This window comes from Chlorocebus sabaeus, chromosome 12 (assembly GCF_047675955.1).
Source record: "Chlorocebus sabaeus isolate Y175 chromosome 12, mChlSab1.0.hap1, whole genome shotgun sequence".
Taxonomy (NCBI): domain Eukaryota; kingdom Metazoa; phylum Chordata; class Mammalia; order Primates; family Cercopithecidae; genus Chlorocebus; species Chlorocebus sabaeus.
The window spans coordinates 62093335-62110097 of record NC_132915.1 but is presented as its reverse complement, the minus strand read 5'-3'; the positions used below and the strand labels follow the sequence as shown (position 1 = coordinate 62110097).

Sequence of the window (16763 nt, the reverse complement as noted above, 5' to 3'; positions counted from 1 at the left end):
TGAATTTTTGAACTGAGGTAGCTGTTTTCAATGAAGACTGGAGCGTGGGATGCTGCATCTAGATATGTTGCAGTTTAGGTGAATGTGAGACTTCCCTATTTTGAAGTCAAAACAAATATTGGACCAGTAAAATCTGGCCACCAGCTTAAATTCCTGTGATACAATTTACATACTCCTCAGGCTCAACACAGTAGATTTCTGAATGTCCTCTACCAGCTACATGCTCCTGCCCTCCTCAATCCAAGTAGACGGAACAACTAACCAAGCCAGCTCAGACTGGTGGCACAGCTGTGCTGGCTAACACTGGACACCATCTAAGAGAGTGCTCCTCTAAAAGTATGCTTCCCCAAATGGAGCCAAATACGCTTGAGGATTGCTGGGTTGAACCATGTAAAGCAGGTCTCATTTCTGCAGAGCCTTCAGTACCCTGGTGTACACTGTAACCCCAGAAGTGTTTCCTGAGCTTGCCTGACTAGAAAACTTTTCCAAGAACTGTCTCAAGTGATGAGTGTTTTGTGAGTCACACTTTGGGGAAAGCGGGCCTAAGTTAGCGTCTCCTCCCAACTGCCTCTCTGCTTTCCCTGGAACACTAGGAACTGCCCATCCTCCCTCCTCTTTCCACTTCACAACTTAGCATCAGGAATATTTTAGTTTTGGTTTTTCAAACATATATACCTCCTTTTTTCTTATCTTGTCACTATCATCTTTTCTTTTTCTTTTCTTTTCCTCATACTTTTTTTTTCTCTTCATCCTTTCCTTCTCCTCCAAGGGTTAACTTTCTACCTTAGGAGAATCTTTTCCTCTTTTTCTCCCACTTCCCCAGCTACTCTCTTATCATCTGCTCCAATCTCACCCTAATTGATCATTTTGGGAAAATATGATCAGAGTCCAGATGACTAAGTCAAGAAATGCTTAAACTTTGCCCTACCTTTCCAGTAAAGAATATTACCTAATAAATAATAAAATGGTAATGGGAAACCTGAGCCCTGAAAAAAAAGAGGTGGAAGGAGAAACATTTGGAGCACATCCTGTCTACAAATTAGGAACTGCCTGTGTTCTCCGTTTTATGGTTATATTCTAGAAGAAGAAAGGGATCTTGTAGCACCTGGTTTTGACCTTTCTGCCCTGTTTGTTGAGCAAATAAACCTTATGGGCTGTTAGCCCTCTTTATAGCCTCTCAGCTGCTCCCTGGCCCAGACACCCTGCTGTCATTTTGACTCTTCATTCACACACACACACACACACACGCACACATACATATGCACACACACTCACACACACACCATTTAAGATTAGACAGAAAGAATGCTCAAAATAGCAGTGGCTTCTAAGACATTTAGTACAGGGGTTCCCAAGTAGGCTTTTCAGTATCGAATTTCTTTCTGCCCATTGAAATGCTACACAACCTTCCGCTTATAGCAGGTCACAAGGGTTTCATTCTACTTGAAGTAGGGGCCATGTCCCATTTCCACTTCCTTAGCTTCCCATTCAGTCTCTTCTAGGATTTGCCCAGACCCCTGAGGCCAGACAATGTAGAAACTTCTGCTCCATGTCACAGGTGAGAAAACAGTCTCAGAGAGGGACAGGCTCTGAAAGTCTCATAGACAACAGCAGGGCTGCGGCTCAAACCCCAGCATCTGATTCCAGGTTAGTGCCTTCTCAGGGCATCAGTGATGCTCCTCATGGCCAGGGTGCCCTCAGTGTTGCTCACAGTCCAGTATCCAGGGCCAAGAGTGTGTTGTGTGCTCAGACTGCCTGGGTTCAGCCCTGGCACTGCCATTTTCCAGTCAGTGACCTCAGGCAGGCTACTTAAGCTCTGCAGGCCTCAGTTTCCTCCTTGGTGGGGAGGGCTGTGAGGCATTCTTCTCATGGTAAACCTTCAGTAAATACCAGCCGTTACTGGGAGGGTCCACTCCTGCCTCTGCACTCTCCATTCGTCCTGCCTGTTTCCTCTGCTTGCTTCTGTGGTGGTGAGTTCTTCATGACTCCCACCACCTCCTGCTGCACCCCCACTCAGGGCCGGCATCAGGACCCTTCCTTCTATTGGTTTGGACTCCTTGGAGTCAGAGGATAACAGATAGTGGAATGAGCCAGGTGGCAGAATCTCAGAGGACTCAGAGGCCATCCTGGGCCTGTAGGCCTCTTCAGAGTGGGGCCACTTATCTGGCTCCACACACAGGCATGAACTTTCACAAGTTGTTATGACTCATACTCTGTCTTTAGTAAGCTGTTAACCCCTCCCATTTGGCTTATGCCTCTGTAATTACCGTAATAACTTATATCTCAAAATAAGGATATTGAAGGAATGAGTGGAGAGAGGCTTTCCTGGTTGAGATAGAGAAGAGCAAGAGTTTCTCTTTGTCCTCAAGGCCTCTCCTCCCATCCCTGACCTTAGCTCACCAGCATGGGAAAATACTATTTGGCTCCTTGTACTCTGAGATGTGGATGTCAAGATACAGCATTCCAACTTCAACGGCAGCGAGAAAAGAAGGAGGAGGAGAAGATATCATAGCAAACAGGGATGTATACTGCATTTCCTAATACTCGAACCCGGAAATGAGACTGTAAAGCCACTCAAGGTGAAGGGAGGGCAGTTCGCCACCTGGCAGCACTAGCCTTAAATTAAGGAATGCAGGATGTTTGTGGGTTGCCCATCATAAAAATTACAAAATGAGTAAGGAATGCAGGCACAGCTGGCCAGGTGTGTTTGTCACAACCATGGCAGCCCTTTGCCCCACAGCCAGTACACGGAACTGGTCTCTCCAATTCTGATTGCGTATCTTCTGGCACTTCTGTTCTTCCTCAGCTGCCCAGGATTTTTCTAGTTCTGACCATGTTACTTACTCTTTTAAACATGTTAGCATTTCATGACTACCCACAGGCAAGGGTCTAAATGGTCGGAAGGCCCAAGCTTAGCCTCTGAGACCCCGACCTACCTCCAGCCACTTCTTCCTCCTCTCCACTTCACTGGACTCCCCCTCTCCAGCCAGATACCTCTCTTCTCCCCTCCTTGTGCCTTTGCTTATGCTGTCCCTTCTGTTCCTGGTGTGTCTCTGGCCATCTTTTAAGCTTCCCTCCCCAACCTCATTAGCTCTGTGGAGTCCCTGGAATAGAGCTGACTTCTCCCTCCCTGCTGCTCCCAGGCTGTTCAGAACTTTCTGGAAATGGATGATTATCTAAGTTCCAGCCTCAACCCAGCCCCCAGACTCCCAGTCCCTCATGTCTGCCTCCCTTCTTTCTCCCTGACCACATAGCTGGTGCATAGTCAGTACAGATGTAGTCAGTGAGTGGAGCACGGGGCTTTTTCCTGGGATTCCTGCCTCTTTGTTTATACCTAGTCTCAGGAGCCCTACTCCTGGTCTTCTACCTAGATCTGTGCCTCTTGGAAGTGAAGCCTCCGTTCCCAGTGGGGCCAGGTCATCACCCTTGGGAATTTGCAGGGCCCCTCCCTTAAACTTCTCCCCTGAAGCTTCCGGCTCAATGCTGACCAGAGCACAGGCTGCCTGTGACAGTCCTTGGGGTGACCTCCCTTATCAGGAAAAATGCAGAAAACCTATTAATACCTTAGCCTTGTGATTGTTAATGGTCACAAAACTCCTTTAGGGTCTTTGGACTCAGCACCTTTAGGGTCTCACTTTGAATTTTGACACACACACCCGCCCCCCCGCCCCCGCCCCCGCCCCCGCCCTAGTGAGGCAAATGGTCTTCTGATTGTGCCTGCGGAGGGAAGGCTCCAAAGGTGATGGCTCGGAAGCAGAGCCGGAGCCTGCCTGAAAGGCTGTGGAGAAATGGAGTGGGGGCTCAGCCAGCTGCCCGGAGGACTCTGTCTGGCTTTGAAGTTTTCTCCTGTTTCCTTTTCTTCTATGCACTGTTTTAGGATGATGGGGTGATAGTTCCAGGCTGGTTGAGGATGGATTTGGAGATAGTCCTTTGTACCCTCAGTGAGTAAGAGCATCTGTCACCCTACCTCAGCAGTTGTCTCTGTCACTGGTCCAAGCAGCTGATTCCTATACAAGGTCAAGATCAACTGGGGAGAAGCAGACCCCTGGGTCTGTCCCATTAGTGAGGACAGCTGCCTGGGCTTATGGCCCCATTGGTTTGGTTTCTATCTTGATCATCTCTACCATCCCCCCATCCCTGCCTTCCATTTTCTACCTGAGCTGTCAGTGCGCAGATTGATGTGTGTGGGAACGGGGCTCGGGAGGAGTGGGGTAGAGTTGGTCCTGTCCTGCAGCCTCCCCTTCCTTCTGGCACTTGGACCCTTTGGAGCCTGCCAGGGGTGAGGAGTGGGAGTGGGAAGGCCAGGGAGTGTCTCTGTGCCATCACTGTTTGAGTGTTGTCCCTTTGCTATGTGCCCCACCTAGTATGTGTGTCTCTCTCTTCTCCTGGGAACTCGATTTGCTGGTGAATTGCTTCCATGGATATTGTTCTGGGAAACACCATTTTTTCTGCTCACCCATGACTCTGTGACAAGGAGTGACAGCTTATTAGGAATTTGCTTTTGCATTGGAACACTGGTCATCAGAATGGGCCCCTTTTCCTTTGCAGCTTTGACGTTTGCTTCTCTTTTCCTCACCTCTCTCCCTTGCATCCACCCTTTTCTCTTTTTCTTCTTTTTTGTTTTCCTTCTAGCAGGGGCCTTTTGCCTTTACTTGTTAATCCTGTTTGTAAAAACACAAGTGGAAGGAGGAGTTCCTCTCTGATCTGCTTCTTATGCTCCACCTACCTTCTCTTCCGTACTCTCCGCCTCCTAGAGAGAGAGAGAGAAAGGAATGCTGACCTAACTACCGCTGCCACTGCTGCTGCCACCACCGCTGCCACCACCAGTCCCTGGTAATGTTCACATGTCCTCAAATCAACCCAGAGCCAGGGCCCTACTGGTCAGGGGGAGGCTATGTAAATAATCCCATGAGTGTGTCATCCTCAGGCCCTGGGGTCTCCTAGGCAAGACCAGGGCCTCTATAGGCTCTCTTGGAAATGCCGAGGTTACTGGAAGCCAGCCTGTCGTACAGGGTCTGAGAGTTTAACTTCTTTTAAATTAAACTACAGTTGAGCTCATGCTGTGTGTGTATAAACTTTTGTATCCTGCTTTTTCCTTAAATTCTTTATCATCAGCATCTTCCCATGTTATTTCATCATCTTCATCATCATCACTTTCCATACCTTCATAGTAGTTGATCATAGAATTCCATCATAATTAACTTGTCTTTTCTCTTAGAAGTCCTTTAGATAATGTCCAATTTTCCATGAGCGTAAATAATACCATAATGAACATCTTGGAGTCTGAAGTTTGTTCTGTGTTGGTTTGTTCCACATTTAGGATCATTTTCCCAGGCTAGATTTTCAGATGTGGGATTATGGGTTCAGATATGGTTTACACATTTTTATAGTTTTAATACAGATGGCCAAATTGCTTTCTGAAAGAGAAGCTTTTCTTAAGTATTTTTCTTCAACTTGTGTCTTAAACATCCTGAACGTGCTTAGCACCACTGTCTTGATGTATCTGCGGAAAGCCATGTCTCCAGTTTTCAGTGTGTCAGGCCCTGGGAGAGGCAGGCATCCTGTGCTGGCTTCTTGGAGCTTGGTGTAAAACTGTCTCCTCTGGCCGGGCACGGTGACTCACACCTGTAGTCCCAGTACTTTGGGAGGCCGAGGTGGGTGGATCACAAGATCAGGAGATCAAGACCATCCTGGCTAACATGGTGAAACCCTGTCTCTACTAAAAATACAAAAGGTTAGTCGGACGTGGTGGTGGGCGCTTGAAAATCCCAGCTCCTCGCGGGGCTGAGGCAGGAGAATGGTGTGAACCCGGGAGGCGGAGCTTGCAGTGAGCCGAGATCGCGCCACTGCACTGCAGCCTGGGTGACAGAGCGAGACTCCTTTTAAAAAAAGAAAGTCTCCTTTGTGCTCACTTCACCCAGAATCCCTGTTGGGCTCTTCAAGGAGCTCAGTTCTCTCTGAAAGCAACTTTATAGCCTCAGTCCAGTCTGTGTTCCTGTGTGGCAGGGGCCAAGGGTATGCTCACTCTTGAGAGTGGTGACTTTGGTTGACTGAGAACCACTCCCATAGCCTGGTCCCTAACCCTCGAAGGCCCATTTCTCTCACTTACTGGGGTGAAGAGTTTAAATCTCAGATCCAAGTTTTGTTGAGAACTCTGAGCTACCATATTGTTATGGTTAACAACTAGAGCCCAGCCGGGCATGGTGGCATGTGCTGACAGTCCCAGCTTCTCTAGAGGCTGAGGTGAGAAGATTGCTGGAGCCCAGGAGCTCAAGGCCAGCCTGGGCAACATAGCGAGATCCTGTATCCCCTGCAAAAAACCAACAACAACAAAAGCAAAACTAGAGCCCAACTACTGTGAACTCATGGGTGAGTAGATATTATTAGCCCTCCACAAACTCAGCATTTGTATAATCCCAGGCTCTTTCCAGTAATTCTCTGGGGATCACCTCCCAGGCTGTCCACTGTTCCAGGATCCACACTTAGGCCTGTAGGAATGCCCAGTCAGAGCTTCTGCTGCCGCTGATCTGTCACTGTTTCATGCAACCCACTCGGCCTAGTTCCTTCCTCTTACTGTCTCAGTGGGCACAGAAAAGCGTACAGAGGGTGTTTCAGCAAACATTGCCACTGGTTGCAGACCTGCCCCCGGATCTGTTGGATCTGTCATGTTGAGAGCTTAGTGCTATATTCTTGCATGGCGGAGAGGGGTGTGTCTCTGTGAAGAGCCAGGGCATGTGTATGGGAGCAACAGTGTCTCTCTTATCATGTAGAAATTCTGACTCATTCTGAGTCTTGGCTTTGGGTTGATGGTTCCAACCACATTGCTGCTGTGTCTTTTGGTGCAGGAGAGGCTGGGTGCAGTTGATCCCTCAGCTGTTATGGACAAGGGATGTGTCTGCTGATGTACACACATGGACCTGACATCCAAGGAAGGCAGGGTGATTGGACAGAACAGTTCTTCCAGAAACTGTTGGGACTTGGACAAGAGGGGCCCGTGACTTTCTGTAGTTGGTCATCTGTCCCCTGTTGCAATCAGGGAAAGGCCACACTTGCCTTCCTTAACCACAGTTAGGATTTTCTTGGGGATTAGACCAGATTCTAGCACCTGTCCTGAACCTTGCCCTGCCCCTACAAAGGCTGCTTGCAAGTGTAGTGTACGTACACAGGGAGCAGGTGAGGCGTGGAAGGGGAAGTGGAAGTGGAGCCCCTGCCTTTAGCCCTTGGGGGAGGCACTATCTACTTACCCAGGGTTGTTGCCTCACAGGAATCATACAACAGCTTTGTAACTGGTCTCCTCGCCTTCAGTTGGATTGGGGCACAGATCCCTCCTTGACATACAAACCATGGTTTAAGGCTCCCTGTGACCTAAGTAAAGATAAAGCTTAAGTATCTTAACAAGCACCTAACCCTCCTCCCTGGCCTCTGTGATTTGGCTCATGTCTGCCTTCGTGTCTCATTCTGGCTTCACTCATTCGGAATTTCTTCTAGTTCCTTGACTGTTCTCTTTTCCTTAACAGCCTTTACAAATGCTCTCACCATGCATGCTTTTCTCTACTCCTACAGTTGCCTTCTCTCCCACCACCGCCTCCAGAGTCTATGTCTCTGGAGTGTCTTCTGTCTGCTGTCTCCAGTCCCTGTCCTGTATCAGTCTCTGCTCAACCATTTGGAGATTTTATATGTTTTCTGGCCTTTCTTTAGGGGGCCTGTCTTCTCCCTTTAAAAGCAGCCAGTTGACCTAGAAGGAAGGGATAACTGTAACTCTTGTCTACCAACATAAGATTAGGCCCGCCCTTTAAAAGCTGGGTCTTTCAAAGGGACACCTGCACCCAGCATGCTGGCTCCTCTTCACCAAGTGTGACTTCCTACGCATTTCACAGGCCTCCAGAGGTCCCCCTGACTCTCTTCTGCTGTGAGAAACTCTATTCATATAAGCCACAGGCTAATTCCTTTGAACCTTAAATGTTTTTAGTAATTTCCCCTTCATCAGAGAAGCAGGATTTGGGAGGAATTTTGAAGCAAACACTACAGAAGGCATAGTCTCCAGGTAGGATAGCTAAGAGACATTTGGAATGGTCTGACTGTTCAAGACGGATGGGAAAGCCTCTTCCTGTAATAATGATAGTAGCCGACATTTGTTGCCAGGCAGTGGGGCAGCCACAGGCCCCATTTTTGAGATGGGGTCTCACTCTGTCACCCACGATGGAGTGTGGTGGTGCTGTCATGGCTCACTGCAACCTCAGCCTCCTCGGGCTGGGTCTTCTTAATTCTGAAAAACCCAGCTTTTAAAGGGTGGACCTAATCTTATGTTGGTAGACAGCATTGTCTACCAACATTGTCTCATTTAATACAATGCACATGCTGTCCCCATGACACAAAAGAGGAAACTGAGGCCTGGAGGTGTGATATGTCCCAAGTCACATAGCTAATAAGTAAAGAAGCCAGCATTCCCAGGATTAAAAATGCATGTGTCTGTCACCGTGGTGTATTTGGTGCTTGATCGATGTTTACTTGAGCAAATGGAGTGGCAGATGCACCAGACGACTGTGCTCAGTGAGGCGGGCAGGAGTGAGGCTGGGCATCTTCCCACCTCCTGCGAGTGGTGGGGCTTGGTGAGCTTGCCAGGGCCTGTCTTTCTTATCAAAGAAGGTGTGTGCCCCAGTGTTACAGCATTTCACCCAAAGAAGCCTAGAAAATGCTTGACTTTTCTGTCATTCCTGGGGAGGACACTTTCCTCCTCCACTGTTCTGCTGGCTTGGTATTCCCACAGCCCCCAATAGGTGAGAGCACCTGCTAAAGTGCACCAGGCCCTTCTGTCTTGCTGCATCCCACAGATGAGGCCAGGCTGGGAGGAGGGAGAAAGGGAGGGATATGTAGTTCAGGTTACTCTGGAAAACTGCCTGACCAGTTTTAAGTCTGGGCCGGACACTGGGGCATCTCACCGCGCTGAAAGGGCCGAGGCACCCCCCGCAGTGAAAGGGGCTGGAACCAGGTCTGCTTCTTGGGCTTCTCCTCCAGGGTGCCATTGCTCATGGGCCTTGGCTCTAGAGGTGCTCATTCATGGTTCCAAAATTCCCGTTCCTGGGAGAGGAAAAATGCTTAGTTCAGTCTCAGTTAGGCCCCCGCTTAGATCAAACTGCCAAGGCCAGTAGGCCCAGTCCTATGGTAGAGACCTGGCCTCAAAGAGCGCTCTGCCCCAGTTATTGGGGAGTGTACCAAGAGAAGGGAGCCTTATCCTGAGCTGGGCAGCCAGCCCTGGGGGCCTAGTGCACAGATGTAGAAAGGCTCTATTGGTATACCTCCCTTTGCTTGTTGGAAAGTGCTCAATGGGGCTGAATCGTGTTTGACAGTGTAAGTCTGGGTTGGGGTTAGGGTTGTTATAAGATTGTCAAGATGATTAAATGAAATGCCATTTGAAACACTTATCCATGCCTTGTGTACGGTATCCCCACCAGTGAATATTCATACTCTATTATAATAATTCCAACAACTTCATAATTTTCATATGCAATTTCTAAACTTTGAACTTTTTTTTTTTTTTGAGACAGCGTCTCACTCTGTTGCCCAGGCTGGAGTGCAATGGTGCAATCTCGGCTCACTGCAACCTCCGCCTCCCAGGTTCAAGTGATTCTCCTGCCTCAGCCTCCCAAGTAGCTGGGATTAGAGGCGCCCACCACCACGCCCAGCTAATTTTTGTATTTTTAGTAGAAATGGGGTTTTGCCATGTTGGCCAGGCTGGTCTCAAACTCCTGACCTGAGGTGATCCACTGCCTTGGTCTCCCAAAGTGCTGGGATTACAGACGTGAGCCACTGTGCCCAACAATTATTTGTATTTTTAGTAGAGGTGGGGTTTCACCATGTTGGCCAGACTGGTCTTGAACTCCTGACCTCAAGTGATCCGCCCGCCTCAGCCTCCCCAAGTGCTGGGGTTACAGGCGGGAGCCACCATGCCCAGCCCAAACTTTGAATTTCTTTGAACCCATGACTTACACAGAATTAGCTGAACGCAGAATTCCAAATCAACTCAGCCTGTGGGACAGCCAAAGAACACAGTGTGCCTTTGGGCTCCTTTTTCACTCACCATGCGGGGCTAGAAAACTTTGTCAGGGGCTTTAAAAAAGGAGCTCTTGTGTGTGAAATGTTTCCTTGATTCTCTTCCTGGTGCCTCTCTTTCTCTAAGTAGTTTGCTTCCCTGAGTTCCCCACCTGAGGCTGGGTGGCTGTGGCACATCTGTGCATTCTGTACGCACACAGGCAACCTTGTGGAGTGCCAGTTTCCAAGTCTTGGTTTTTTGTTTGTTTTGTTTTGTGTGTGTGTGTGATGGGGGTCTCACTCTGCCGCCCAGGCTGGAGTGCAGTGGTGCTGTCATGGCTCACTGCAACCTCAACTTCCCCGGGATCAGGTGAGCCTCCTACCTCAGCCTCCAGAGTACTAGGGACTACAGGTGTGCACCACCATGCCTGGCTAATTTTTGTAATTTTTTGTAGAGACAGAGTCTCACCACGTTGCTCAGGCTGATCTCGAACTCCTGAACTCAAGTGATCTGCCCACCTTGGCCTCTCAAGTGTTAGGATTACAGGTGTGAGCCATCACACCCAGCCCAGGTCATCTTTTGAGGGCATGGAGAGAAGACTTTGAGCATCTCACTTTTGAGATTGTGTACCAGTCAGAAGCCCCTATGACACACTTTTTCCCCAAAGTAGAGGGCTCTGATTGTGTTGATCCCAAGAGATGGGAAAGAGCATTGAATAATTCCAAAGTATCGGGCCTTGGTTCGTTTCCTCATGTTTGTGTTGTGAGGATTCCCTTAGGATGACAGCGTGTGTGCAGGCGGCTTTGTGAATTGCTGAGAGTGAGGGGTGGCAATGTCAGTGCTGGGTCTGTCCTTACTAACCTGGGGCCATGGGAGTTGATAAGACCAGATTCCCAACTTTACCCCACAATGTGATCCCTGTGGTGACCCCTCACAGGGCTCTTTGGTTGAGCTTCCCAGAAGGGATTACCATCTACCATTGTATGTTGAACCCCATTCATTCATTCATTCATTCAGCCAACCAGCAACTATTTACTGAGCTCTTATTGTGTGAGAAGCAGTATTCAAGGAACTGGGCGAATAAAAAAACCAAAACATCCCAGCCTTCATTGAGCTTACATTCTTACTGAAAGAAAACAAATAAAACATACAGTGTAATCCCAGCACTTTGGGAGGCCGAGGTGGGCAGATCACTTGAGGTCAGGAGTTTGAAACCAGCCTGGCCAACGTGATACCCCATCTCTACTGAAAATTAAAGAAAAAAAAAATTAGCTGGACGTGGTGGCACTTGCCTGTAATCCTAGCTGCTCAGGAGGCTAAGGCAGGAGAATTGCTTGAATCCTGGAGGCAGAGGTTGCAGTGAACCAAGATCATATCACTATACTCCAACCTCAGCAACAAAGCAAGACTCCGTCTCAAAAATAAAAAATAAAAATATGCAATCCCTTTGCACCAGCACACTTGGTGCCTGGGGACCTCGTGGTTGGCACCCTGAAGCAGGTGTCCGTCTTCTGTCTTGCGCACCTTGCTTCTATCCTGGTGTGTATGGGATGGCCTCCTACACTCCCTGGTGAGCACTGTGAGGACAGAGGTTGAGTTGGGTTTGCTGTATTTCTCAGGTACCTAGGTTTGTGCTTGACGGGTAGATGGAAGGCACACAATGTGGTCATCAAACCTCAGTCAACCATATAAGGAAGGTAGAATTGAAAAGTCCCATGGGTACCCAACTAATGTCACCAGTTTCCTGGATACCTGTCCTGGAGTTTATTTATAGTGTATATAAATAAATGATGTATGTGTTTAAATACCTTTTTCACCTTTCTTTTAGAGCTGCCTCTTTTTAACAGTTCCATTCCATTGTGTGGATGTACTATGGCTTATTGAACCAGTTCCCTACTAATTCTGTTTTTTGCAGTCTTTTGTTGTGAGGAACCTTCCACAGTGACAATGTTGTTCATAGTCATTCACACACACGCAAGTCCTTCTGCAGGATAGATTCCTAGAGGGGAATTGCTGACGCAGAGGTTTTGGTACTCTGTGTTGATTGTAGAGTGAGGGCAGAAAAGTGAGGCCCAAGGGTTTACTAGTGACATGTATAGTGGATAAGTCACCAGTCCCTGTGAGTGTTTGGCCCAAAGGCTTTAAGGCATTTGATAACACTATTTTTATTTCTGCACCAGGCCGGAGACACTATGTTCAATCGTGCTAAGCTCCTCAATGTTGGCTTTCGAGAAGCCTTGAAGGACTATGACTACACCTGCTTTGTGTTTAGTGATGTGGACCTCATTCCAATGAATGACCATAATGCCTACAGGTGTTTTTCACAGCCACGGCACATTTCCGTTGCAATGGATAAGTTTGGATTCAGGTAAGAAATTCTGAGTCGGAGTCTGTGGTAACCATGTTTCTCTGTCATGTGTTGACTAGGAAATGCAGTCCTGGCAGCCCAGGAGTGGCCTCTGTAAGCTCTGGAGCAGAATGCCTCCTCTGAGAAATGGGTGTTTTATATTAGTTGAGATGGAAAGAGGAGACCAGAGATGCCTATAGTCTCTGCATATCCAGACAAGAACAAGTTTTCTCTCTTTTTTTTTTTTTTTTTTTTGAGACAGGATCTGGCTCTGTCACCCAGGCTGGAGTGCAGTGGCGTGATCTTGGCTCACTGCAACCTCTGCCCCCAGGGTTCAAGCCATCCTCTCACCTCAGCCTCCCGAGTAGCTGGGACTATAGACATGTGCCACCATGCCCAGCTAATTTTTGTATATTTTATAGAGACGGGGTTTTGCTATATCGCCCAGTCTGGTCTCAAACTCCTGAGCTCAAACAAACCATCTGCCTCGGCCTCTCGAAGTGCTGGATTACAGGCATGTGGCACCATGCCTGGCCTAAGAACAGTTTTTAGCATCTGGGAGGGGCTCTCATCTTTAGGCTCCAAACAGATACTGTATTTTCTTGCTTTTTTCTTTCTGTTGCCCCACAAGTTTTGGAAAGCAAATTGGAATAGTTTTTCCCCGCTGAATTATTTAGCTTGTATACCTCAGCAGATGTTCCTTGGCCTGTTTTGTTTTCAAGACATGGTCTTGCTCTGTCACCCAGGCTAAAGTGCAGTGACACAGTCATGGCAGCCTCAGCCCCTTGAGTTGGAGCCAGCATGTCCAGCTAATTTTTTATTTTTAGTAGAGATGAAGTCTGGCTATGTTGACTAGGCTGGGCTCAAGTGATCCTCCCACCTCAGTCTCCCAAAGCATTGGGATTATAGGTGTGAACTGCTCCTGCCCTTGGCCCTTTAAGAAGGAACGTGATTCTGTTTTCCAGCAGGGCACAAACTTCTGCTTAAATACAAAGCCCAAATTTTTCTACCAAAATGCCGTTAGTGAAGAGGCCAGCCCAGATGCCTGACTAGGGTATTATCCAAAACATATTGTCATTGGTGGAAAATGGCTTTATAGTCCATTGTTTCGTCTTAAAAATAAATATATAAATAAACTTGCATATTGTTTCCTAACTCCGTGTTTATATTAACATAAAAGTGTTATAAATTACCTGTTAGTGCTGGGCACAGTGACTCACGCCTGTAATCCCAGCACTTTGGGAGGCCGAGGCGGGCGGATCACGAGGTCAGGAGATCGAGACCATCCTGGCTAACACGGTGAAACCCCATCTCTACTAAAAATACAAAAAATTAGCCAGGCGTGGTTGCAGGTGCCTGTAGTCCCAGCTACTCGGGAGGCTGAGGCAGGAGAATGGCCTGAACCCGGGAGGCGGAGCTTGCAGTGAGCCGAAATCGCGCCACTGCACTCCAGTCTGGGTGACAGAGTGAGACTCCGTCTCAAAAAAAAGAAAAATTGCCTGTCAGTGGCCGGGCGCAGTGGCTCACTCCTGTAATCCCAGCACTTTGGGAGGCCAAGGCAGGCAGATCACCTGAGGTTGGGAGTTCGAGACCAGCATGGCCAGCATGGTGACATCCTGTCTCTACTAAAAATACAAAAATTAGCCGGGTGTGATGGCAGGTGCCTGTAATCCCAACTACTTGGGAAGCTGAGGCAGGAGAGTTGCTTGAACCCGGGAGGCAGAGGTTGCAGTGAGCCGAGATCACGCCATTGCACTCCAACCTGGGCAACAGAACGAGACTCCGTCTCAGGAAACAAACAAACAAACAAACAAAACCTAATCAGTTGAATAACATAACCCTTGCCTTCCTTGCTTTAAGTGAATTTGAAGATCCAGGAGCTGTGCTGCAGGTACCCTCTATGTTGGGTACCCCTGGTTTAGACTGACTAGTACAGTGTGGTTGGCCCATGTAGACAGCAGACCCTTTATTTAGATACAACTTTTTTTCTTTTTCTTTTCTTTTATTTTTTTGAGACAGAGTCTTGCTTGTCACCCAGGCTGGAGTGCAGTGGCATGATCATGGCTCACTATAGCCATAAGCTCCCTGGCTCAAGTGATCCTCTCACTCTAAAAAAAAAAATTTTTTTTTTTTTTAAGAGATGTCTCACTGTTACCCAGGCTGGTCTTGAACTCCTGGGGGCTCAAGCAGTCCTCCTGCCTTGACCTCCCAAAGTGCTGAGATGACAGGCATGAACTACTGCACCTACTGAGATGCAACAGCTTTCTGTCAGACTCATTTTATTCTCATCATTTCTTCCTGTCCTCCCTTGCTGGGAACGTGAGAGCTGTGATGGGAATATAGGAATGTATGAAATCTTTCTCCCAGATCAAAGTTCCTAACTTGTTGTCTTATTCTTAAAGGGAGGAAAATTTGAATGTAACCTTACTTTTAGGCTCTTCAGAAGTCCTTCTATACCCTTCCATCCCTGCTTCCACCCTTCCTCCCTCTCTGTGTGTGTCTCTTCTTCTCTTGAAACACACAGATTTATACCCTGACCCCTCTTGATTCCTCCCTTGAAGCATGATGGTGAACCACGAAGGGGCCCGTGATGCCCTAATTCTTTGCCACAGCACCATGTTTGTTTCACAAGGAGCCTGGCAGGTTTGAGCCTGGGGCAGATAGGGAAGAGAAAGCAGCAGAGACAGCGAAACCAAATCATGTCAGCTTGGCATGTACTTCCCCTTGAAATAGCTAAGAAGCCATTTCTATAAAAGCACTGATTATCAAAAAACCTTACTGGCCTGGCCACCTCTGGTTCAAACCCTCACATTAATAATGTGGACAGTAGTACGAGGTGTGCCAAAGGTGGATGACTCGGCACCTAAGTGATGACACCTAATTATGAATAGGTTCATTAAAGCAGACTCCCTGGGGACCTTTGCTTGATGATCCTTGCAGTCAGAATTCCTGAATATATTTGAAAATAATAATTGCATCTTTATTTTCATATGTTCTATATGGTTTGGCTGACTTCCTCCTCAAAGTCTGAGTTAGAGTTTTCCTTGATTTATGTGATGGGTTTGGTCTTTTTGGATTCCAGAAAGAGCTGGGTGTGGTTTGGAGCTGCACTCAGAGTCACATAAAACCACAGCCTTTAGAGAACCCACAGGAAGGCTTTGGGGCACGTCCTGATTCTTGACATTTCTCATCAGTGCTGACTTTGTATCCCTTAGGAGTTCACAATTCATAACCACTGAAATATTAAAATACAAAAAGTTTTGGAAGGATGAGAGCCCAGATGCTCTACTACTTGAAAATATGGTAAAACGTACGTTCATCATTATACATTTTGCCAAATCAGGATAAAGTCCAAAGTTTCAAAGAATTTTTATTTTAGCAAATTTCCGGAAACACTGCCTCAACTGTTAGGGTCGGTGTTCTAGTCAGTATGCCTTCACAAGCATGACAGCTAGATTGGTCGATAGGATGGGTGTGGAAGGGGGGCCGTGACTGGGTGGGTACAGGGAGGCTCTAAAACAATCTCAGATTCCAGGAGCTCCCGGATAAGGACTTCATGTGCAGGAACAGAGCACAGGGGAAGCAGATGCCTGAGCCACTCAGGAAGAACTGGGCTTAGGCCTGCCTTTGTCACTGACTGACTTTCTACATAACCACAGAAACAGCACTGTGTTGTGGAAAGAGGAAGATCATACTTTTTGATATCCGTGTCTAATATAAGGTCATCTGAGCCCTGATACAAAAGCAAAACAGACAAAACCCTCGTAACTGCTCCCTCCCACCCCACCCACCACCAAAAAACTCTAGAGAGGCTGGGCGTGGTGACTCCTGCCTGTGATCCCAGCGCTTTGGGAGGCTAAGGTGGGTGGATCACCTGAGGTCAGGAGTTGGAGACCAGCCTGACCAATATGGTGAAACCCCATCTCTACTAAAAATACAAAAATTAGCCAGGCGTGGTGGCACATGCCTGTAGTCCCAGCTACTTGGGAGGCTGAGACAGGAGAATCGCTTGAAAACCTGGGAGGCGGAGGTTACGGTGAGCCGAGATCAAGGCATTGCACGCCAGCCTGGGCTACAGAGCGAGACACTCTCTCTCAAAAAAAATAAAATAAAGACCCGGCTTGGTGTCTCACAACTGTAATCTCAGCACTTGGGAGGCCAAGGCAGGCGGATCATGAGTTTAAGAGATCAAGACCGTCCTGGCCAACATGGTGAAACCCCGTCTCTACTCAAAATACAAAAATTAGCTGGGCGTGGTGGTGGGCACCTGTAGTCCCAGCTCCTCGGGAGGCTGAGGCAGGAGAATTACTTGATGAACCCAGAAGGTGGAAGTTGAAGTGAGCCTAGATCGCGTCCCTGCACTCTAGTCTGGCGACAGAGCTAGAC

At 47.9% G+C, this 16763-nt stretch overlaps 1 protein-coding gene across 2 annotated transcripts in view; it reads left to right on the top strand.

Annotated features, from left to right (window-relative positions):
- The window catches only part of B4GALT1 (beta-1,4-galactosyltransferase 1), a 66000-nt gene that overhangs the window by 35240 nt on the left and 13997 nt on the right, over positions 1-16763 (top strand). Inside the window, exon 3 of one of the 2 annotated variants that reach the window (XM_073021723.1) lies at positions 12211-12398. The exons of the other annotated variant lie outside the window; for it this stretch is intronic. Coding sequence (XP_072877824.1) covers positions 12211-12398 — 188 coding nt within the window. The remainder of the gene's footprint in view (positions 1-12210; positions 12399-16763) is intronic. 2 annotated transcript variants of the gene reach the window in all.